Source organism: Scardinius erythrophthalmus, assembly GCF_964197995.2.
Source record: "Scardinius erythrophthalmus genome assembly, chromosome: 22".
NCBI lineage: Eukaryota > Metazoa > Chordata > Actinopteri > Cypriniformes > Leuciscidae > Scardinius > Scardinius erythrophthalmus.
This window is the reverse complement of record NC_138242.1, coordinates 8,985,662-9,010,555: the sequence shown is the minus strand read 5'-3', so window position 1 is coordinate 9,010,555 and position 24,894 is coordinate 8,985,662. Positions and strand designations below refer to the sequence as shown.

Genomic DNA, 24,894 nt, shown 5'->3' with positions numbered 1-24,894 from the left:
TGCACACACAGTAGTCTAACCTACTAGGCTCTCTCGTAGTGTATGCATGGACTCTAGGTGTGTTTTTGTTTGGGTTTTGCAGTGAGGGACATAATATTTTAATGTCATCTTGAAACTAATTCCTAAGGTTTAGGCCGGACTGCCATAATTCCTTTTGGATGGAGCAGTGGTGGCTGAAACATTCCACAAGAATCCATCCAAATCCATTCATAACTATGTTTGGAAACCATAAACTGACATAAACTACAACAAATCCATTTCATAATTATTCAGAGAAATAGCATTTCAGTGACAACTATTTGTAATGCAACATCATTTCAAACTTGTGTTCTGAACATTGCCAAAGGTTTTCTGGTGGTGGTCTGGAAAGTGAGTAATGCACTGGTAAAACTTTAAAGATACTGTTTTACTATGTGCTTTAGATTAGGCAAATGAGTTCCACAAGGGGAACGAAGGGTGGGCCACACTGTGTGTGCCATCTCTGATGCAGCACTCAATCATAGGACTGGAATGGAGAAGGGCCAAATAGCAATCTCCTCATCATCAGAAAGGGATAAATGTACCTTTTAAACAAACACTCCTTGTTCTGATTCTCAGGCCATCAAGTGAGACATTGACAGATACAAAGTTCTGAATCTCCTGCCTGAGTGGTGGGAGGCAATAGCAGATACAATGTTCTGAGTCTCCAGTCTGTCAAGAGAGACCTTAACAGATACAAACAAGTTCTGTGTCTCTGGCCTGTGAAGGAAGAGACAGCAACAGATTCCATGCTATAATTTTACAGCTTGTGAGACAGCAAGAGACACGATCATATTCTGAGGCTGTGGGGAAAGAGACACACAACATCCAGAATCTTCATCCAGCGAGACAATAACAAATACAGCATGTCTCGAGTCTCCATGCCAGAGAGACAAAAGCGGATTGACAAACCTTCGCTGCAAGGTACTTTTGTTCCAGACGGTTAGGGAACTGAACAATACTTCAAGGCCACATCTGTGTGTTCCAGATTTTAGAACCCTTTTACTGTTCCAGGAGATCCACATACCATTATTCAAGATTGTTCAAATGGATTCCCGCTTCTTTCCCCACTACATTGTTACCCAGCACAACCGGTGGAAGAAGTCACCACCACCAGACTGCATGGAATGTAAATATCACTTAACCAAATCTCTTTCCAGAGACTCTTGAAACTGTTGTATATTATCAGTATATGGTTTTCTAAATTACATTAAATGTTATATAGCTGATGCCAGTTAATAGCAAATAATGTTTCATTTATTTGTTTGATGCATAATAAGGTTATTAACCTTATTAGTTTCAGAGAAACAACTGTTTATATTTACATAAGATAATGTAACTGCGACAGTAACATTCAATGTAATCACTTACATTTTATGCATATTATGCACTTTATTATTTTATTGTTGATGGTATTAATTTAGTAGTTGTGTTAGTTATTTATCTTTTTGTTGTTAAAATCTGTTTTACTAGACTTGCATTCCTTGTTATAATAATACAGTACAAGTTATTCAATATCTCACAATATCCCTCTAATTTACATATTTGATTGTTCTTTAATGTCAAGGTGAGACTCATTAGCAGTTGCCCCGCATTTAAAGGAGGAAAGAGTTATAGGACACTTTTTCACTCACCTTAGGTGACGTGTGGCTAAAACATATTTTGGAACCTCTACGTCTGAGAACCTCTACAAAACTGCCTCATCTTTTCTGCTTAAATGCGTAATGAAAATCTACAATAAGGAAACTTCCTGATTTAATATATGCATGGTCTGTACAATAACATTTTGTCTTGCATCCACTTTAAGTGGTATGTGGGTGAGGGGTGGCTCTTAAAATTGAGTCGAAAGTTGATTGGTAGGCCCAATGTGTGAATGCCCAATGTCATTTTTAACTCAATTGACAAATGGAGAAAGAGTAGCATTTGGCAAAATGACAAAGTAAGCAATTGGCAAAAGGACACACACACACAAAAAAAGCAATTAAGATTTACCACATATTAAAACATGACTTAATATGGCTTAAACTATTTGGGTGGATGATTTTATACTTATCCTCCTTTAAATAACTATATTACCTGTTCTAGTTGCTTTTGAACCACACTTTGCTGTTCAGTCACATGTTTCAGCTGTTCTGCATCCTCCTCTGGGAACTCCCGTCCAGCTTTTTTTGCAGTGCGCTGTTTTGCAGAGAGAGCCTTTTTAGATTTCCTATGGGCCCCAATCTGGTCCTCTAAAAACTTCTGCTGCATTTGAAGAAGCTGTTGAGTTTCCTGAAGCCACTCCTCATATTGTTTTCTCTGAGAATCATCTGAAAAATAAAAATACATATAAGATTTATGGGATGTCCAGCCCCAATTGATTTACCTTTACAGTGATTACAATGATAAAATAACACTTACTAGTCAACTCATTGGTAACTACTGACAAGAGAGAGAGAAAAAAAAACAAAAAAAACTTACTGACAAACCCTGGTCCAAAGTTAGGGGGATTGGGTCTCGCAATCTGTGGTGGCAACTTTCCATCCTAAAAGGAAATCATTGTATATGCCATTAGAACAGGTTTAATGCTGGTAAGAAGAGGAAATAAGACTAAAACCCGTGGACATACCAAAAAATGTTGTGAAAAACCGGCTGTATCTGGGGCATGTGATCCTGGAATCTGTTGCACTCTGCCACTAAGGAAATTTAAGGAGTATTCAACACAAGGAAATGTATCACTGAGCATTAAAAATAAACCACTGAAAACTGCATGTGGTCATTTTTAGTTATAAGTAAATAATTAGTCCAATCAAGTTAATAAGATTTTGTAATAGTGCAGTAATTGTTTAGAGGAGGCAATTTACATAGTAAAGTCAAGTGTTTACCTGTTCATAACTATGGGTGTCATACCCATACTGTTCTGTACCATCACTTTGTTGATCCCTTTTAGAGCTACCATTTTTGCCTTCATGATTGGATCGGTAATTGCATCAAAGTCTACAAAGTAATATACATCACCACATAAATTACAGGATCGTGATTTGTATATCACAATTATATTCACATTTCAAGTATTCAAGTTACTGGAGTAAAAAACAACAACAACAAAAAAACATATAAGCCTACATTCTAAATATTTAACATTCAAGATAAGCTTATATTCAACAACTACACATATAGGACTGCAAGATAAGAGCTGCTGACAGTATAGAATCAAGTCAAGATTAAACCACATTATTAACAATGTACAGGTACAACAGCCTCAATTAGTCTATCAATTAGTCTAAGTGGAGCATAGGCTTACCGATGTTAGGGAAAAAAGGGTCATTTGACCGTTGCCGAATCATGGCCTGCATCTGCCTTTGCTGTTGTTGCTCCTGCCTCTCTTGATCCAGCAGATCTTGAAGAAGAAGGGGCTGCTCATCTAACAGAAGAGGTCTGTTCTGTTGACTTTGTTGCACTTGAGACCCCTGTTGTCCTGTGGCCCCTGGATTGAACATGCCCTGTTGAGTTTGTAGGTTTAAGGAATGGGGAACAGGCTGCTGACCACTAACTATAGGCAGGTTCAGATCCACTTGCTGTCCTTGTGAAGCTCCAAACCCTTGAATTGGTACCTGCGGGTTCCCAGACTGCATCAAATTTGGGTTACCTAATATTGGCCCTTGGGTTAGAGGTGGATCTACTCTGTGCCCCATTGTTACTCCAGGATTTATCCCGTGATCTTCGGGGTGTCCTCGCAGCATCACCATACTCATGTTTGAGTCAAGATTTGTCTGGGCATCAGGGTCACCAGAGATGGGAGAAATTATGGATTCACTCCTAGTTTCACCTAGCTTTTCCTTGATCAACAGGCCTGACAACACTGGAGCAGATCCAGGATGTACATCTGTACAAGACTCCTCAAAAAGAACAGAGACATCATCTTGACCACTTTTACTACTCATGGGCTGATGGTCATCCACTGAGGTTCCAAAACCTTGGCTCTCAGTTTTGATAGTTCTTTCAGACTGAGAATCCAAAAACTCTTTTGACAGACTTTTTTCTAGTTTGATATTACTAGGACCTTGTATGGCCTCTGATTTAGGTTGAGCTGAGGATATACCTTCACATCTGGAATTTCTTTTTTCAGACAAGGCCTTCTGAAGATCAGAGGTATCCCCGTGGTCATCTTCTATGTGATCACTCAGATCAAGTTCTTCATTAAACATGTCTTTTTTGTCCCCAAGGTTCTCAGGATCTGCATAAGCAATAAGATCAAACTTTCCAGATCCAAGAAGATCATCAAGATGAAGGTCATTTGTTTCCAGGTCTAAATCTTTGCCATCATCTGCATCAAGGTTCAGGTTGTCCAGGTCCTCATCAACCAAGTCTTTGACCTCCACATCATCAAGGTCCTTCACAGCAGAGTCATCCGTTTCTAGCTTCTCAACACCATCACTACATGGCAATGGGATTTCCTCTGTTGGTACAGATGTTGTGACAGGGAGTAGTGCAGATTCGCTGGGAGTAACTGAATCCCTACTGACCAAATGGCGAAGTGGTACTGCCAGTGTATTCTGTTGTGTATTTGTATGGTGATGCAGATTATCCATATTAGCTGAAGTCTGCATGTGACTGACTGATCCTTGACGTGAAAGGCCCAACATTGGATCCATTATTCTGGGACCTTGATTTCCTGTAAAGGCCATATTTTGGCCTCCCATGAAGCCATGAGGGGGTCTCTGGGGATGATTAGGATGATCCAAAGCATTAGGTGGCCCAAATGGTAGTCTGACTCTGTTCTCTGGAGCCCTGTGACAAAGTTCAATAAATGGTTGACCCATTATATTATGTTGTTGCATTGAGAGGCCACGTGGTGGAAAATGCTGGGGAAGGCCCATTTGATGATTACTGCCTATTTGCCTAGCAATGTCAACAGAAAGAGGTCGTTTCATATGTGGTGGGATATTGTCAACCATTGGTCCACCTTGTATCTGGTGAGGGGGCCTGATGAACTGTTCTTGGTTTGGAGCTCCAGGAGGAAATCCAAATCTGGAAGGAATTAGGTTTCAAGATAACTTGAACATTAAATGAATTACTAGTTTGACAGCACAATTGATAGAAGAAAAGCACTTACCTTTGTCCTTGCAGTCTCATGCCCATGTTGTTCAGGTCTCTGGATAATGGCGGCCGGGAGCACTGGGGTTCATCAGACATGGACCCATGTTGATCGGCAAGGAAAGTTCCAGGAAATCTTTGTCCTGCATTAATTGGTGATGATCTCATAGTACCTGGATATGGAGGTGGGGGCCTACCAAAAATATCCTTCTGAGGTCCAGAATCGTCCTGTGACCAATGCCTTGGAGTCCCAGGTGCAGCAGTAGCAGTTACCTCCAGGAGTCCTTTTTCTAGTCTGATTGCACTTTTCTGCTGCTGCTGTTTGAGAATTAACTGCCGTAGTCTTTGGCGCTAAAAGAAGAGCAATAACAGTAAACAATCAATATTACATCATTAAAAAAACAGAAAAAGGGATAAGGAAATATTATCTAATGGAAACCATACTTAATATGTTTTCAGACCTGTTTCATTTTCTCTTCAGTCTCTCCAAGTGGTGGTTGCATTGTGTTCTGTGAATCCGATGGGTTGCCTTTGTTTACTGAAACATCATGTGACAATCTTTCCCCTGTTTGTGAACATGGGGTTAGTGAAGCTTGTTCAAAAGGATCATGAATAGGTGTCTGGTTAGGATTTGTCTGTTGTAGGGAGAGACTTTCATCTGAAATCACAGGATGTTTGGGGGTTTGAGAATCAAGGGCACAGGGATGAGCAAATGGGTCCTGCATCCTACTTTGTGCTTGATGGCCAAGTGGATCTGTTTGATGGGCCACAAAGTTTAATCTAGGATTTGGTCTGGAGAAGGCTTCTGGGCCAGCTCCTGGATGTGGGGTACCAGGGGGTTGAGAATATGGGTCAGGAAGAACTGGCCTTGGTGTTCCTGGTGATTGATCATAAGTGTCATTTTTGACTGGCCTAGGAGTTCCAGGAGGCTGTAAGAAGGGATCTGAGGATCTCTGACTACCTGGTGATTTAGGGTATCTCTCTCCCGGAAAAGGCCTAGGAGTACCTGGCATCTGAGCATATGGATCAATAGCATGAGATGGAGATTGTCTGCGACTATTAGGTTGTGACTGAGAAAACGGATCAATTGTTACAGTTCTAGTTGTGGATGGATATGGATCAGAGTGTGGTCTTGGGGTACCAGGCATCTGGGAATATGGATCATGAGGTCTTGGAGTACCAGGAGGCTGAGCGTATGGATCAGGCATTTGTTGAGGGTAGTCTGGTCTAGGTGTAGATGGTGCCTGTGAATATGGATCTCGTTGAGGGTGTCTGCTCATGGGCAATGGTTGGGCAAAAGGACCTCCTTGTCCTGGATGCATCATTCTGCCCTCATTACTGAAACCATCTCCCATTGATGGATGGGGTGTTAGAGGCTGATGTGAATAAGGGTCAGAGTGTTGAATTTGAGAGAAAGCGTCAGACGAGCCCCTCCTCATGCCTTGCTGCCCTGCGCTGAATGTGTCTTGCTGAAACTGGGAAGGAGGCATGGGTGTTTTAAACACAGGCACAGATCCAGACTCATTACTGCCTGGAATAGGTGTTAACAGTGGCCTAGAGTAGGGGTCAGAGAGAACCATGCGGCTATGGGCCATGCGCTGGTACACTTCCGATCTTTGCCCTGGCCTAGAAAAATTGTCTCCAGGTATGACACTACTAATGAAGTTTCGTCCTTGCTGCTCAGATAATGGTCCTGGTCTGGGTGGACACATAGGTTTCACAAACGGGTCTGATGGTCGAGGTGTGTCTGGAGGCTTTGCATAAGGGTCTGTGCTGATGGATGTTGGAGACCCAAAGGATTCATGAGCTGGTGAGGGCCTATTCCTTTCTTGAACGTCAGACAAAGAACCTCTTCGAGGCGTGCTTGACCCAGATGGTGGTGGCCTGGGGGTTCCCACCATTTTACCATATGGATCCCATGGAGAAGAAGGACGGGATCCAGATGATTCTGGTGAAAACATTTGAGGAGACTGAGGCTGAGATGAGGGTCCCTGCATGTACTGAGTGTCCTGGGTAGGCGTCTTTGCTGTGGATGAAGGGGGTGGAGGTTGGGGACGCAGAAATACATCATCTGTTGATGTACCCGATGTTACAGTTTCAAGCATCTGGAAGCCATCTTTGGAGGCCAATTCTTGCAAAGGAGAAGTGTTACCACTGCTGGTTTGAGTTGTCACTGGACTCTGACTACCAGACTCTGAGGTGTCTCCACTGAATTGCTGTTGTTGCTGCTGTTTCTGAAGTTGCTGCTGCTCATTTTTAACCTGTTCTAACTTTTGTGTGGCTTCAATTTTTGCCTGTTGTTTGCTCTTTTGTCTCATTTGCTGTCATGAAAACAAACAAAAAGGTAAAAAAAAAAGAAAAGAGAACAAAAGGTACCAGTTAGTTAAGTCAATGCACTTAAAAGACTGCATTAATGATTTTATATATTTTTTGCCAAAATGTATATGTATGTATATGTATGTATGTATGTATGTATGTATATATATATATTAGGGCTGTCAATCGATTACAAATTTTAATCGCGATTAATCGCACATTTTTTATTTGTTCTAAATGTACCTTAAATTAATACTTTTCAAGTTTGTAATACTCTAATCAACATGGGCATGGATAAATATGGATGCTTTATGCAAATGTATGTTTATTATTGAAACCATAGTCAACCTAGAGCATGAAGACCAGACATGTTTCAAAGGTCATAGATGTTTTCAAAGAACTTGTTCAAATCTATTAGACACATGTAGAAAGAACAAAGAAATACCAGGTACCCATTACTTCTCTTTCTTTGCACGGAGCAATTTACTAACACAAACATGTTTAGATTTTTGCATGACAGGGCAGCTCTTCTGAAAATTCTAAATGTAGCCTACATTTATTATTTATTATTACATTAGTTTGTCTCTCTCTGTGCCCATTTTGATGAAGCTAAATTCTCAATAAAACTGTTTTCATTGGTATATTTTACTGTTTCTGTTGTCAAACAACGGAATGAATATGAAATGGTGACTGAAACGCGACCCATTAAGACATAACCAGCTCTCCTTCCAAGATGTTAATCTGCACAAAAATCCTGATAATCGAGCCGTCGTCTGATGAAATCAAATACACATAAAATATGTGATTTCAGCTATACTTGCATGTAAAATTAGAGAAGCAACATAATATCTGTGTTTAACTGAATTAAAGCGCTGCTCCTCTTTCCAGTGCGAGACGCAGAGAGCGAGAGAGAGAGAGGCGCGCGCGCGCATGCTGGGAGAGCAGTACCGGTAGATTCTCAGAAACTAAACAAGGTTTGGGCGCTTTTTTGAAGGGAAAAAATCGCTAAAGGGTTCTGCAATGTCGCAAAGTTGGCAACATTGTGTATCTCCATTTCTCTAACTAGCTAAACTAAATATGACATTTATATGAGGATTTTTTGAAGCCTAATAAAACGTAAAAAAATTATAGCTTTCAATTACATTGTAATGTTGAATGGCTATAATGTTTAAAAAGGGGGAAAAAACATTTTTATCGAGACATCAGTAGCAGTATTAGTAATAGTGATACTGGCCTTCATTCATAAAAATAGGCCATTAAACGATTAAAGTACTTAAAACATTCAGTCTTTATGTTGTTTCTACATTAATTTGGAGTTTAACTGTGAAATGATTACATTATAAAATACAGTAGTCAACATTTGAAGCGGATCAAAAAAGTATATCAAAGTTGTCCTAAGACAAGAACGGGTATTGTTCAAAATTCATGTATAACTTTGATGAAAGGTTGAGATCCACTTCAAATGTTGACTACTGTATATTAAAAGGCACACTATGCAGTTTCCGTTTTTCTCAAACAACGCTGTGGAGTACTTGTATTTAACGTTACTGTCGTAAATAGCACTCACGCAGAGCCGTCTCTGCACTCATCCGACCTGGTGTTCATTTTTTTAATCGATTGACAGCACTGATATATTTTTTGTCTTCCTTTTTTTTCTTCTAGTAAACACTTTATCAGACCATATTTGTTACTGAGTGTTGGCAGATGTATGCCAGAACTGTACCTCAACCTAGGATCCAAACAATGTTGAATGTAAAGTCTAAAAAGTATTAACTTATATGAAGACTTAAGGAAAATATTGCTACAATGACCACTGACATGCACACGCAAAATAAAATATTAACATTATATTTATTTACATTTAACTTTTAAAGCAGCACTGTTATTTAACAGTTATATAACTGTTATATAACAGTTAACACTGTTATTTCCACTTATAATGTCTCAAAGACTAAGATGCAAAGCTTTGTCATATGTCCAGACATATTGCGTTTCATTCTGAGAAATGAGCAAAACTATAGCATTTGCTGATCACATCAAATTGATTTCACATCCTATATAATAGGCCTAGACTCAACTTAATTCAAAATGGCTATAAAACAACATTCTGATTAAAGATTATATTGTACTGATCAGCCCAAGGTGAAAGCATTTATCAGAGGTTGATACACCCTGTTTTGCATCAAATGCAGATTTTGCATCAATCTAGCATTTACAATGAAACACCCGTTGGGATGTCAATCACCTGTCTGAACTTCCACTCTTGTTCATGCTCAGATTCTTTGTGCTTGAGCGGATCCTTGAAGAGCAGCTCTGTGTCCATGGGAATGCTGGGATCAAAGGGATCAACTGGCTGCTGCTGCTGTTGCTGTCTTTTCATTGTGTCATTAGACATCTGAACTTTGTTTATACGAAGGGCTGCTCGGTTGTCTCTCGCCTTTTGCTAGTGGGGTAGAGCCAAGTGAAAAAGTCAAAACTTTTGATATACATACAAAACTATATATATTAGGATTTATGAGGCTTAATAAAAGAGCATCTTACCACATAAGGTGCCCTTTCCTGAGAACTAGCTTTCCTCCATAACTTTGCAATTTGCTTCACTCTAGTCGCCCAATCTGTGAAAAAATCAGATGGTTGGTCTCTAACTTGACTCCATTTCAAGTTTGCAATTTTACTTGGTGTATTAGGACAATCCATTCACCTGGAAATTCATCTTGAAGGTTAGGGAAGTTCATATTGGTGTACAGAACAGGAGCCACAGTGGCCATTTCACCAAGCGTTTCCTCTTTCTCCCACTTTAACGTGCTCCTCTGAGCATTGGACATGGTGTCAGTCTCCACCTCTGGTGGAGGGACAGATCCAGGCACGGGACCAGGAGAAGTCCAGGGACCAATCACATCACCCCCAATCTGGCTGAATTTCTTCTCCCTGTAGTGACATATCAAGCAATTAAGTGTCTTTTTCATAAGCCACTGAAACTATATAGATTTTTTAACGGAAATGCCAGTACCAATCTGTGTTACTCAAAATCTGAATTCACTCACGTCACATTTTCTGGAAAAGGCATGCGGTGGATGGAAGAGAATGTGCCAGACACTCCAGCTTCAGCAATCATGGGGTTCGGAATAATGTGTGTGTTTGGCCCCATCATGCCATTCATCATAGGCATGCGTGGGAACATTCCACCAGCATCTCCTGCAAATGAGACCATGAAGAAACATGCACTCACATAATGAGCTGTGTAGTTTACATGTGATACTCAAGCACAGTACAACATTACATCTGTGTGGTTTACTTGACTGTTCATCTGAGGAGATAAACCACTTGATACCTGGGTTCTGGAGAGACATTGCTGTGGCTGAGGCATTGGGGGCAGTGTTGGGTGGATGAGTAAGTTGAGGTGGCTGGTTGGCGCTTGGACTGAGCACTGCTGTGAATAAGTCTTCCACGTCCTTACCCTCCAGTTCTAAACAGAATGAACAGAATGTAGAACATATATATTCATAACCGAAATTCTTTTTGGTTACACTTTATTTTAAGGTGTCATTGTTACAGTATAAATATATATTTAAGCACTGAGTAATAATAATTAACTACATGTACTTACTATTGTGTTAGGGTAGGATTAGGGTTTGGTTTAGGGTTAATTGCATGTAATTATGCATAATTTACTGTTATTACTATGGTAAGTACATGTAACACATGTAACAAGGACACTGTAAAATAAAGTGTTACCGACTTTTTTTATTTGGTTGATTTTACCAACCTGAAAATAAGAGATTTGGCAAATAATACATTGAATACTGTTAAAAGTTTAAATTGATGAATTTTCGTTGTCAGAGCATGACGCATCATGAATCATCAATGCATTTTTACATCTCTAGTTAACACTGCATGAATACAAACTGGTGCAAGACATTTTACACACCTTTCTAAACAGGAGAAATTTTCAGAAAATGAGTGAATAGCATTTAAAATATCTGCTCTTTCGCACAATATATTTTAGGAAGCAACAAACCTGGAATTTTGTAGAACTTGCTCAGAATGGCCCCTGTAAACAAGGAAATATAATTATAAGTAGGCCAATAATACAAAAACCCAACCTCAAGTGAAATATAAAGATGACTCAATATATCACAGCAAAAAAAGAGTTAAAGCCATAAAAATGTAACCAAATACCATTTTTCATTTGCTCAAATCCCTTTTTCAGTTATTACATTTCAGTTTGCAAACAATAATCACAATTGACAAGGGAGAAAAGCTGCCAGGAAAAACACTTGCTGGCTAAGGAAGGAACAATTGGAGGAAGGAATTGCCAGATACCAATATCAATTGTATGGGAAAATCAATGTTATGTAAATGTAACATGCTATAAAAGCAAGGATAACATGTAATTCATCTCTGGTGTATAGAAAAGCAGCACAAAAAATAGAATAAGTGTTTTAAGAAAAAATGCATGACTCTAACCATCAGAAACCATCTTGTCCAGCTCAGGACTTAGTATTACATCCAGAGGTTCCTCCTGTAGTGTCCTAGATCCTCGAGAAGAGCCAGGATGAGGGGAAGCTGACTGATCATTTGGTAGGGTGCCAATGTCCAAACCAGCTGGGAAGAAAGTTAAACAGCTATTCTCAAACTTAGTTTCTTAGCTCTACAACTTAACACAATAATAACTCAATATATGCCGAAAAACAGAGCTGTCATTCTGTAAGCGCCTAAATCAGAGTTGATACGCAACCTATTTTCTACTGTGTCTGAGTCTTTGCTTAGATAAGTAAAAAAAAAAGAAAAAAAAAGAAGAGAGACTGAGGACTGACATTTCATGTCATGATAAAATGAGGAAAAGCTTTTCTCTCTCCCTTTCATCCCCTCAACTAACTCAATTTTCCAAGAAACAGTAACCTAATTAGTGTTGCCTGCCCAACACTATTCACTGTGTGAAAGTGTCCCTTAAAAATGGACATTTTCATCGTTGCATATTTCCCATTAGCATAGAGCTTACTCAATAAAAAAGCAAGCAATTGCAATGATTAATCATAATAAATGTTGTCATCAACATCAAAGAGTCAGCCATTGTGTTTTGGAAAGCTTGGCAGTGTCGCTGTATTTAGACCAATGACAATTAAGTAGGTTTCACTTAAAGTTCTTGTTTCAGGTTCAAAACAATTTAGGCTCTATCAACAGAATATGTGGCATCAGTTATGTTTACACTACATTAATGCACTTACAATTTAAGTCTATAGGGGCAACGTTACATGGTTTAAAGGCTGAGATGTACTTATTAATGTAGATGTTATTAATGAATTAATTTGCCTTAAACATGTTTTCAGTGTATAATGTTTAAGTCTCACAACTATAATTATGAAATAGTCCAGGTTTTAACGTTTTTTCTGATGCAATGTCTTGCCTGACTACCATTGTAAGCATTGCCATATAAAATTAATTTTTGAAGTTGAAGGATAAATTGAAATTCAGCAGCATGGAGTTAATAGAGCTTAAGTTGTGTTGCACGTGCAAACATTCCTCTAAACAAAGCACCTTGGTATTTATTACCAAGCAGGTAAGCAAAGCCTTATATATTTACATATATATTGCACACAGAGGTTATGCTATGAATAATAATTGTGTGTCACTTTGACAAATTGGGTTGTAAATTTTCTGTCATGTTCTGTTTATCCATCTGTAAAATATTGTAACATTTTGTATTTTAAACAAGAGACCACAAACACTTCAGTGATAAGGGTAGACCTATCAAGCGCTGTGTTCAGTTTCTTTTTATTCTACTCTCAATTTCTTTGCTCAACACAGAAAATTAGCTGTCAATGTTAAAACTTTGTAAACTGCTTTTTTTTTTTTTTAGTTAATACAACCTCTAATTATAGGTTTATACATTATATGTTAAGGAAAACTAGAAGCAGTAAAAACTTTTTTCTCAAACCCTTTAGAGCTGGCTTTCACACTGAAGAAGTTACATCACTCGCAAACCACTAATTTCACCACAGCAAGGCCATTCCACAGAGAGAAGGGAATGTGTCCTTGCCAACTAAAAAGCTGGCAATTGTGAAGAAATAAAATGATCAACTAAATTAGACCCCGGAGAAAAGAAATAGGACTAAACACAGAATTTTTTAAGCATATTTCAGTAAAATGTCACAGATTGCAATCACAGTTGCCAACTAAGGTACAGTAGCAGCCAAACCCAACATCCATCTAAGGACAGTTTAGTCCTCACCTCAGTGTCACAACAGGGTCATGTGCAAGAAAACATGTGATTTGTTTGTTTGTGGTTAGTAAAAACAGAAGCAGAAAGCTCAAATAAAATGCATGTGTGTGTGTGTTTGTCAGGAAAGGGATCATGCAGAAACTGGCACAACAAATAATCTGAGGGCCTGTTTAGGGGCCGAGAGGCCAGGAGAGGAGGACTGCTCTACTTCTACAGCCAGAAAGGCTGTGCCAACAGGGCTCTTACCGAATGGAGAGGGGGAACGGTCCACCTGGAAAGGGCATAAATCAAGACCTACAAGAACCCAAACCAGATAAAACCAAATAATTATAAAACAGAAACGCAGAAAAAAAAAAAAAAGTAAAATAAAAAAGGAGTATGCTAAGATGACAACAAATAAAGACAAACAGAGCAAACCAGGTAAAATGTGAAATGCAAGTGTGAAAATGTGAAAGAAAGGCGGAGATGCAATTGTGAGGGCACACGATTACAGGTGATTTCTGGGATTGTTAGAGCATCTGCAGAGTGAAGAGAGAAAAGAGACTATTCATTGGCCAGATCTCAGGACTCAGTCTACCTGATTCAGGGCCTGGCTTGACCAAGTCATCGGACAGCATTCCCAGGAGATCATCATCTGAATGTAGAACCAGCTCAGCTAAGGGATCCTCCACATTGGCTAGAGATCAAGAAGACAAGTGTTTCTGAGCACGAGTATCCATACTAATAACCAAATGTTCCTTGATTAAATGTTACCAAAGGCTGGGCGGTAAGACCTATATACTGTGGCGGATGGACTTCTTTATAATAGAGGTGCGACTTCTGTCAGTTGGACACGGTTTGGATTATAAAAACACAATGAACAAAACTATAAACCATGTCATGAGAAGCTCTGATCCAAAACCTAGTAAGCTGCCTATAAAATGTTTTAAAGTCACCATAAAATCTGATTTTTGGGGGGGGGGGGGGAATACTTTAGTTTATTATAAATGAATTTTCTGTGCACATAATAATAATAATAAAAAAAAAAATTGTGCCCTCATTATCTTTAATTAAAAACATTAACTTTTCCTCACAACATCTTCTCTGATGAAGTGTGCACCGACGCGAGAGCAGGACAACAACCTCTCCATTCCAGCAACCTGTCACTCACATGAGATCGCAGTTATTAGCAAATTACAACGATTCAATCAATTCCCCATTGACAAAATCAGGTTCTGCCCTACATTTTTTTTTTCTCATTCGAGAATCCATTTCATTCAGATCTACATTACAATATGCAAAACTCTGTTTAATGCCAAATGCAAAAGGACAACTAATTTGGTCAACTTTTAAGGCAGAATTGCATTTGCGTGAAGGACAATGCGACGCTCAGTGAAAAAAAAAAATCAATCCAAGATAGCAAACGATGCAGAGGAAATAATGTCTATAAATATAATTATTTCCATTTATTATAAAATATTATCAACATAAAACAGTTTACCCAGTATTTGTGTGCGCTGCACAATTTATAACTTATCAGACAAATGCGTTGATAGCTTAGCAACATGCCAAGTACAAACTCTAATGAAATCAATTTTGAGTTGAGCCTCCTTTATGTTCCAGTGCTATTTGTGTAGAGCATTCAACCATATGAGGTTGATTTCAGAAAAGAAGCTGACTTAGAGGTAGCTGTAAAACACGAGGCAGCTAACTAAATTTTGGAACCGGGCCACACTATTACATCTAAACAAAATTGCTCATGTTTCTGTATCGACCTTAAACATTAAGGGCCTTAACATTTTGTCCAACAAAATAAAAAAGGGTTTTTCAATGAAATTCGCATCCGCCTGTTCCTCATCTTTAATATTTTTGTTATGTCCTTGCAGTGGTACAAGATTTTGGACATACCGCCCACCCCTAATGTTAACTAAAATATTATTTATAATTTTGCTACAATCAAGATTTCAGTAGCATTAAATGTATAAAGAAGCATGCATAATAAGATTCCAAAATCAAACACTTGTTTCAAGATTAAAACTCCATGAAAGGGTTAAATACGAGAATCTGCAGAGCAGAGAAAGGGGCTTTGCTCTATGGGAGATGAAAATCTCTAAGGACAAGCAAGCGGCCCTGAAAGCCTTCAAATAGCTTTGCGATTGCTCTCCAAACGAATACGCACAAGCCTTCTAAACACTGAACTGTTACTGCCAGCTTTCTATCCTCCCAGAGAGCTGCGACAGGGAATTCAGAAAAGTGCTGGCAAATTGGGTTTTAAAAACATTTTAGTTTGGCTGTGAGCAGAGGTCTGCTGGCTTGGGTGTAAATGAGGGTTGACAGAACTGAGGATAAGGAGAAATGGTGAAGAATGAGGCATTTGAACAAGCTCTTCAGCCTATAAGAGTATGCAAATAAGGGCTGAAGAGGACACAAAATGAGCACAAGGGGGTTACAAAAAGTTCATTTGCATTTGTGCATCTTCTGTAGGCCCTGTGGCAAAAATATGAACCCAGACTGTAATGCAATCCACTGTAGGATTCTGCAGTGCTGCTGGGTTGTGTGATGCATTCAGTCTGTGCAGAGGAGAAAGCGGGAGGTACGGTGCTAATGTGCATTACTTCCCTACAGAATTCACTGCAGTCTAGAGCAGTAAAATGTGACCTAATGGGTCAAAGCAAAAAAAGAAAAAGAAAAAAACTCTCTACACAAAGGCAATTCACAGTATATAAGAACTTCTAAGGTGTTTGGGAAGCACTCTGTTATATACAGTATATATATATATATATATATATAAGATCTACTTCAGCTCTATTGGTATTTTTAAATATGAAGACAGAGCTGAACATACGCAGTTGCCCTGCTTTAGATGAGACTGGAGTAGAAGTGGTACTGAGAAGTGGGTCAGATAAAGGGTCCAGGAAGCTTCTGCTTTGTGATTTGCTGTCTGCATGATTGGCTTCTTCCTCCACAAGCCCTGTTTCCAGAGTTGACTTGGTCTTCTTGCTTTTAACCAGAAGTTCTTTCCCAAAAAATGCCTCCTGTTAACACATACATGTTCACAAGTTAATACAGCAGGCTTTGGTAATACATCATGCACAAGTACACTAAATAATAACTAGATTTCCACATTCTGTAAAAAAAAAAAAAAAAAAAACTAAAAAAAAAAAAACTAAAATGCCCAGCACTTTAAAAACAATAATAATCTAATTTGTAAATAAAACAGATTATTGGATTAGGTTTACAAATTCCCCCCCCCCCCAAAAAAAATGTCATGTTTAATTCAATGTTTTACTTGCCATTTCTTTGTAATTATTTGTGAAATTTACAAGCAATTTCTGAGTGAAAATTGCTTCTCATTTTTTCTGCTTATTTTGTCATCCACCAGGTGAAAGTCGCAATTTTTTCTTTGCAGCACTTACTGTAATCTTTGGTTTGAAATGTCAAACAGTGCTACATGGTAAAACAAGTTTGTAGCACTTCAGAATATCTAACAGTACCAAATTATCATTGTGATGACTCCCTGCTGTGTTAAAACATTAAAGGCCTAATGTGCTTCAATTTAAATCATTGATTCAAGACATCCCTCTGGTGACGACCTTTAAGTCTGATTTAAGGTTTGACAAACAGGAACGCCTAAAGTGACAGCTGTTACAGTTAATGCATCACTGCATCTCCATGCTGAGCATGATGATCTTTTATAAGAGCAGTGTGTCAACCATACACATGCTCACAAAATCCCTGCCCACTACATTCATTCTTCAGATCAACCACACATTCAGCTTTGACATGGATACAGGGCTGCTTATGTTTACTGAGAGAACTAGTAATTACAAGATACTTTTATCTTAAGTGACTTATGTAGTACACTTACAGGTTTATTCCCCTGGAGTGGCTTGTGGTTTAAATAATGTTCCAGATTCAACACAAGTTAAGCTCTATTGACACCATCTGTGGTCTGTTCTCAATTACCAAAGAAAATAATTTAGAGTCCAGATTGCAAAAACAAGCAAAACAATTTTTTTTTTCTACAACTTTTTCACATGAACCAGACTGCTACTTTTAGCTACCTGGGCCAACGGCTCGCTAGCTAAGAAGTTGGACTGAACACTCAAGTAAATTTTCACATAAATGTCTATTGTTTTTTTAATTGAGACTAAAGAAACAATTTGACAATTAACACAATTATTTAATCAATTGTTGATTCATTAGTTGATTTATTCTATGTTGGTGCTTTTTGTCAATTAGAATTGTTTTGACAATTTTTTTTGTTTAAATTCAGCTAGAGGACCCGTTGGATTTCTTCACTAACGACAAGTGATCGGTGCACTATGGTTTAAGAAACATTTTATCTAAATATTTGTGGGTTTGACCTGTAGGTATGAAGGGAAGACCTCTTCGAGTTTGGTTTTCTTCTTCCTGTATCTCTTCTTGACTTTCTCCAGAGGCTCACTAACAGTGGGAGTCCCACCCACCGGAGTATCTGGTTCATTCCAACCTGGTGAGAAGATAAACTTGCTGCAACAACTAAGAGTACCGACCAAAATAAATAAGCATCAAAAACAGAGATGTCTATACCATACCTTGTTCCTTTCCTGTGAGGTTCTCTGTAAGCGAGCTTGTAGAGTCTTTCTGACTGAGAGACCGCTTGCCTTTTCCCTGTCCTGCTTTGCTCCTCTGACGCACCATAAACCCACCGATACCTAAAGAGGGAAGAAGGGGAACAAAAATTTAATTTAACTTAAAACAGTTGGTAAAAAAAGAGAAGCTGCAGTACCCCTAAACTTGGTGATGGACGCAATCAGGAATTAATAACATGGGACCCTGGACAGTGACGTCTTGACATTCATCTCCATAATTCAGGAAGACGTATGAACTTTAGACCAGAAGAGGGTGATTCATCTTGGCTACGCTCCTAGAGGAACCATTTCAGGTAAGTCTATTTCTGGTTGTGCCACATTGTCTGTGACCCCACAACCCCCACCTCAGCACAGTCCACTGCATGGACACAGAGAGTCAGGACAGACTCTTGGATTGGTTTATGTAGTGTAAAATAGTGGAAACATTTCTATTGTAGGATACAGGTATGAAAACTAAATGTAATAAAACGTAATACTAACAAATCAAAGAACACTTAAACAAGGCTTCACTAATACACATTTCTGAAGTCTTTATGCATTCACTTCTATCAAAAAATAAATAACTAAAAAGTATGGCACATGCGGGGGTAGGGGAGCTTTGAAAAACAAAAACTAGAATTGTTCAGAACACTAAAGGCCCCGATATACTTCAAGCGAAATCGAAGGATGAACTGGTGTGGTGTCATTTCAAACAAAATCAAGCCAAAATGAAGCTTGTTTGGGGTTTGAAACCGCTTGCCAAAGCTAACTTTCTGGAAAAGTGCTCTCTGGCTGGTAAACATCTTCGAACTTCCACTGGTCATTAGAAATTATGCAATAGGTAGGTGTGCTCTGGGGATCCTCCTTCTTTGACAGAAATCTACATTTATTCTGTTGAGTCCGTCATGGTAAAATGCGAGTAAAAACATGAACACACTGAATAGATGCTTTACAGTAGAAATGTAAGTTGTAATTGTAACTGAAAGTGACACTGACACTTTTTTCATGTTTAATACTGTAAAGCTGCTTGCTTTAAAGAAATGTATTATGTAAAATGCTATAGAACAGAGGTCTCCAACCCTGCTCCTGGGGACCCACTGTCCTGCAGAGTTCAGCTCCAACCCTCACCAAACACACCTGAACCAGCTAAACAAGCTCTTCAGGATTGCTTGAAAATCACAAGCTGAACCAGGTTGAACAAAAACTTTGCAGGGCAGTGGGTCTCCAGGAGCAGGGTTGAAGACATCTGCTATATAAATAAACTTGCCTTAAACTACACCACTAAATAGTAATTGAGTATTTCAAAAAATAAACACTGAACTCAGATGCAACTGGGGTGACGTGAGGATAAAACTGTGCAGATACACGTCTATACAGCATGTGTTTTTTTATAAAAAAAAAAAAAAAAAAGCGAAATGGAAGGCAGTGCTTAAAAAGGACACTACATTAAAGAGATTACTTCTTTAGTCAGAAAAAAAAAAGCTCAGAGAGAACATTCTTTCCAGAGTTCTCCCCGGCTAGGAGCTTTAAAGAGCAAAGCACTGTGGGATGCTATTTAAGGTCCAGAATTTGCAGCCGCACTATTTCACAGTCCAGTGGAGCTGTCCTTTCCGATAAGTGCACCTTTCTCTCTCTCTCGCTCTCTCTCACCCGGTCTGTACGGCTTCCTTTTCCTCTTCTTGTTGCCGTCGGCCCCTTTCAGGTGGTCATCACAGGGCTCACGCTCAGGGCTGGAGTCAGATTTCCCATCACAGTCCATCGGATCGCCCTCTGCAATGCGGCCAAACAACACAGTAGATGCTGACAGAATATTCTCTAAACCACACAAAGATACATGCATAGACAGTGTGGTTCAGTAGTTGATATTAAAAACCACCACTAATAAAAACAAAACACACATTTGTGTTCAATGCAATCCGAGTTGTATAAAGATTACAAAAAACAAAGGAAGGTGGAAAGACTGGTGCACTAAAATGACAGAATTCCACAAATAGGGTACAAAATAGGGCTTGAAAAAGTCACATTTTAATTCCCTTTCCTTTTTAACAAAGGGAGAAAAGTGGGAACTAATATTCCTTCTTTTATATGAGGTTCATTCTGAATACCAATTAAAAACCTTCTTTATAAGATAATTACATTCTAGCAATAAAGAAAATACTATTTTACAAAAAAAAAAAAAAAAAATCTCCAGCATTCCCTAAATAGGACAAGCGGTTTAGAGAATGGATGGACAAGCATCTTCAAAAAATAGAAACACTACAAACAATGAAACAATTTGTGCAATTATATCTTATAATTTTTTATCATTTGCATCATATCTTGGGTGTTACATTTTTACGCCATAATTTGTTTCATGGGGTGGAAATCATGTGGTAACAGAATCATGTGGTGAAGTCTTAACATAAACCTAGGAGACGGAGTTATTATTTAAAGTTGTAAATTGCAATTGTATATAGTATGCCCTGGCAGTGAGGGGGTTAAACTGCTGGCCCCATTCCTCATCATTACCCCCCGCCTGTTCTCTCAGACTGGTGCTCTGATGGAGGGGTTGGCCATTAATTCAGTTAGAGCCGTCCAGCCTCTGATCACTGGAATGCAAAGCCAGGTATCATTTGCTGAATGCTGTTTTCAAAGGCTCTCTTCTCTCTCCAAGTCAAATTCATTACACGGCTCACCTTCCTGTCGATTTCTCTCTCGCTCTCTCCAATCACTCCACTCGTTTTTTTTTTTTACATTTTCAACAAATCTTTTCTTTTTTAAATCTATTTTCTAAATTATTCTGTCTTTCTCTGTTATGTTCAGCTGTGTGATGGCTGTCATCACCAATTCACAATCACCGTCAAAGTCAAGTGGCACAATAAACAAAGCCAGATATTTTATTATGATTCCACTTTTCTTTTTTTTTACGAAAACTAAAGCTATAAAAACGCATTTTCATTATTTGAAATAAAATAAATGAGGTCTTAAATTAGCTCAATACAATCAATCAATCAATCAATCAATCAATCAATCAATCAATCAATCAATCAATCAATCAATCAATCAATCAGCTAGTTGCCAAGGCAACATTTCTCATTCTCTTTTAGTTTAACCCTTTAAGCTCTGAAGGTATTTTTAAAGTTGTTTTTTGAGACATAAACAAAAGTAAAGACTAATAACTCCTAGCAGGAAGAATCAAAAGGTAGGTCTCGTTTCATAGAAAACCGTTCACATTTTTAGAAACATTTTTTTTTTTACATTTGGACATTCCCATGCTGAGAAACTGCTGATAAAAGACAAAAGACAAAAAAAAAAAAAAAAAAAAAAAAGTGTGCCCAAGGGAAATGTTGCATATCTTTCTTATTTGACATACAATAACCCAGGAAGGAAAAAAGGTAGGAGGTCAATTATTTTTTGGTAACAGCATTTGGAACCAAGGTAGCCTTTTTGTTTAGCCCTTAAAAAACTATATAGACATTTTAATAAAAATGACAAAACAATAAAATTACTAAAACTTTAACTACAATGAAAAATGAAGAGAGTAAATTAAAATATTCTCAAAAACTGTAATGGTATATTAATGATACTAAAATAGCACTAGTTGGATTCGGGACTGGTCCCTGAAAACAAAATCTAGTGGTAAAGCAGTAATTGATCAAATATGATCAATAAAATGATCACCTTTAAGCACAAACACATTCTTTACCTCTACTGTCATCCATGTCTCCGTCCCTGAAGAGTTCAGACTGAGGGTCAGGGGGCGTCTGCAGCACAGCAACACTGTTCTGATTGATGATCTTCAGCTTTAGCTTAGGTTTGGGTCGTCTGCGGCGGGCAGCTGGGACACATAAACTCTGGAGCTGGCACAAGCCTGACTCAGTCAGACACACGCCGTCCTGAGTATACGTCCGCTGGAATTCTGGAACAGAACAGACACAGCAATATTGATTGCAAAAGTGCTCCGAGAATGTCCCTTTGACAGCAACATAATTGTTACACAGAAAATATGTTGAAGCAGAGTGCAATGATCAAAATAGTATTTATAAATACCATTTTCCTTGACTTTTGTAAGAATCTGTGTCACTAAAGGAGGCTCAATGATGTCCATGAGCTTTGCCACTGTGTCACCTGTAACAACATAAGAGGAAGATGGAAGCTTGACTCATTCCAGGGTTAACGCTGCATATTCACAGTCATTTGTTTAGTTATTTATTGATAACGGGACAGTCTGGAGCCATTAAAGGCAGATTACATTAACTGCTGCTTCATTCACACGAACAGGTTGCAGCTTGATTTAAAATTCAGGCCATCTGCTTTTTTTTTAATGAACCACATTTTTCTAGAACAAAGTTTCATTGACCAAAACACTCCAGTTTCCATCTGTTAAAGAAGAATCAAGCATCAACGTGCACATCATACAGAAATAAACAAGAGAGAATACCTGAAGCGTCTTCACCTGAGGTTACGATTAGGGCATTTTTGTTCAGACATGCAGCAAAATCAGATTTTTAGGCATATCCAACTCAAATCTGTTTAGTTCTTTGTAGTTTGAACAACCAAAACAAGCCACGAAATCAATTTACAAACTCAACCCAAAATCATACAAATCACGTGCCGATTAAATGTGATATTCGGAAATGTAAAAACTCCAGGGGCAGGATTCATGGAAATCTTATTAGAAAAAGCAAATGCTTTAGATAAATTTCAAGAACTTTGTAAGAATATTCCTAAGTGCAATTCTTGAAAATTTCTTAAGAAGCTCTCGTTTGAGAGCCAATTTTGGTAAAAATTGGACAAACTGCCTGGGTCAGAAAAATTTAAATGGCGGAAGTTTCCATGATGGAAAATTAATCAAGCGAATCAGTGGAATTTTATATTTTTATTTCTAGCCCATACGGTTCAAATGTTATTAGCATAAACATGAGTGCAAATTTGGACAGTTGGTGGCGCTACAGGGATTGAGTAAAAGACTCCAAAATTGCTGTGGTTAATGTTGAGGATGTCCTCTATCTGTGTACCAAATTTCATAATTTTCCCACAAGTGCTTCTATGGGCTGCCTGCCATAAACTTAATAGTGGAAGAAGAAACAGGAATACACATTCTTGAGAATGTTTCACATATCTGGCCCCAGAGGTTTGTAGTTCTTACCAGATGCTGGCATGGTGTGCATTCTACATAGAGAGCAGTCAAAGCCCTCATCCGCTGCATTCTCCACCTCTTCATCAGAGTTCAGCCCTTGACATGAGGCATGAACCCACCTGAAGACCATACATCATGATTAGGCCACATTCATAATAACCAGTCAGCCATTAAGGAGAAGTCACAAAGGATGTAAATATCACAGGCTCAATGCAATGAATATATTTCTCCATCAACACCTGCATTTATTCATATACTAATCTACTGCTGAGCCATTTCCAATGATACTCTTTTATTCTGCCGTTATGACATTTGGCATGATAGAGTGCCACCCACCTGTCACATTGCCGGCACTGTAGGATGAGCTCTTCCTCTCTGTAGTTGCGCGCGCACACGGGACACACAGTGAGACTCGCACATGGGCCGCATTGCGTGTAGTTGTTCTGCCAGTCACACCGCAGGCCAGGGGACGTGGCTCCACACTGAGTACACAACACGCACCTGATGGAGAACAATGTATTTACACACATATATAACATAGATTAGTGTGCAAAGACATGTTATCCCAGATACACACACTTTTAATCATAAACATCTAAACCCATCCTTTCACGCTCATTTTGTAGCCTTTCTGTGAATGGACACACCTCTTGTTTGCACAAGGCTTAGCATCGACTACGCTGCCCTAAAAATAAATATTTAAATGGCTTCAACCCAAGTAAAGCTCTGACCGAATGCTGCACAATGTAATGCAAACCCAGTCTGTTTGAACGAGGATTACACGTGACATTACAGCAAATATGTATGAAATCCCCTTCGGTCTTGTTTGAAAACAGCTGCTAAAGATCAAGAGAGTGTTAGATGGGTAGAAAAAAAGAAAAAAAAAAACAATAGAGGGGGACACAAAGAGAGATTTGAGGCTAACGAGATAAAGCTAAAGTGTTGAGAGCAGGAGAGAAATTTAAATTGAAGAAATTGAGAGAGAATATCACAGACTCGTGAATCCATGGCACCTGTAAAGAAAATGCATGGGTATTTCACCTAAAAATCAAAAGAAAGAAAGAAGAAACTATATTTTAGAAAATTAAGCTTTTGGAAAAGAAACTGAAGCCCATTTTAGGATCATTAGGACTTCGCATTTTAACATTATGAAATAACTTCAAGACCATTAAGCACATTTTTCTGCCAAATTAGTCCACACGACTAATGCACTATACATACCAAGGGTTCTGAAGCCATATGATAGCTTTGTTTGAGGAACAGTCCAATATTCAGCTCGTTATTCATGGAAATGATCCCCTCTACTGCAGCTCAAAATTCACATTGCAAACTCACAACCAAATTTATATTCACAAAATAAGTTTCACAAATGAAAAACAAAGTTTACACACTTCACATTTCAACACTGACTGCTGAATATCAATCATATCTTTCCAGAGAGACCTTTCCCCATGTTCCATTAATATACATTAATTTGGGGATTCAATGTTTTCATAATTACAAATTTTAATCTTAGGAGAGATTATTCGCAAATTATCACTGATACCTGG

At 38.5% G+C, this 24,894-nt stretch overlaps 1 protein-coding gene across 9 annotated transcripts in view; it reads right to left on the bottom strand.

The window, feature by feature from the left end:
* kmt2ca (lysine (K)-specific methyltransferase 2Ca) overlaps positions 1-24,894 on the bottom strand; it is a 138,926-nt gene that overhangs the window by 18,402 nt on the left and 95,630 nt on the right. For 8 of the 9 annotated variants that reach the window (XR_014029225.1, XR_014029226.1, XM_081353291.1 and 5 more), the window contains 24 exons: positions 23,681-23,845; positions 23,354-23,463; positions 22,255-22,332; positions 21,911-22,123; positions 19,876-19,995; positions 18,190-18,309; positions 17,980-18,104; positions 16,458-16,647; positions 14,211-14,309; positions 13,880-13,927; positions 11,878-12,015; positions 11,429-11,461; positions 10,742-10,876; positions 10,455-10,605; positions 10,112-10,338; positions 9,952-10,025; positions 9,656-9,853; positions 5,556-7,415; positions 5,114-5,445; positions 3,302-5,028; positions 2,883-2,994; positions 2,627-2,693; positions 2,479-2,542; positions 2,095-2,327 (listed from right to left, as the gene is read on the bottom strand). Coding sequence is in view for 7 of the 9 variants with exons in the window: in XM_081353291.1 (XP_081209417.1) it covers positions 2,095-2,327; positions 2,479-2,542; positions 2,627-2,693; positions 2,883-2,994; positions 3,302-5,028; positions 5,114-5,445; positions 5,556-7,415; positions 9,656-9,853; positions 9,952-10,025; positions 10,112-10,338; positions 10,455-10,605; positions 10,742-10,876; positions 11,429-11,461; positions 11,878-12,015; positions 13,880-13,927; positions 14,211-14,309; positions 16,458-16,647; positions 17,980-18,104; positions 18,190-18,309; positions 19,876-19,995; positions 21,911-22,123; positions 22,255-22,332; positions 23,354-23,463; positions 23,681-23,845 (6,619 nt within the window). In the remaining 2 variants the exon portion in view is untranslated. The remainder of the gene's footprint in view (positions 1-2,094; positions 2,328-2,478; positions 2,543-2,626; positions 2,694-2,882; positions 2,995-3,301; positions 5,029-5,113; positions 5,446-5,555; positions 7,416-9,655; positions 9,854-9,951; positions 10,026-10,111; positions 10,339-10,454; positions 10,606-10,741; positions 10,877-11,428; positions 11,462-11,877; positions 12,016-13,879; positions 13,928-14,210; positions 14,310-16,457; positions 16,648-17,979; positions 18,105-18,189; positions 18,310-19,875; positions 19,996-21,910; positions 22,124-22,254; positions 22,333-23,353; positions 23,464-23,680; positions 23,846-24,894) is intronic. The other variant, XM_081353294.1, reaches the window with a different exon arrangement.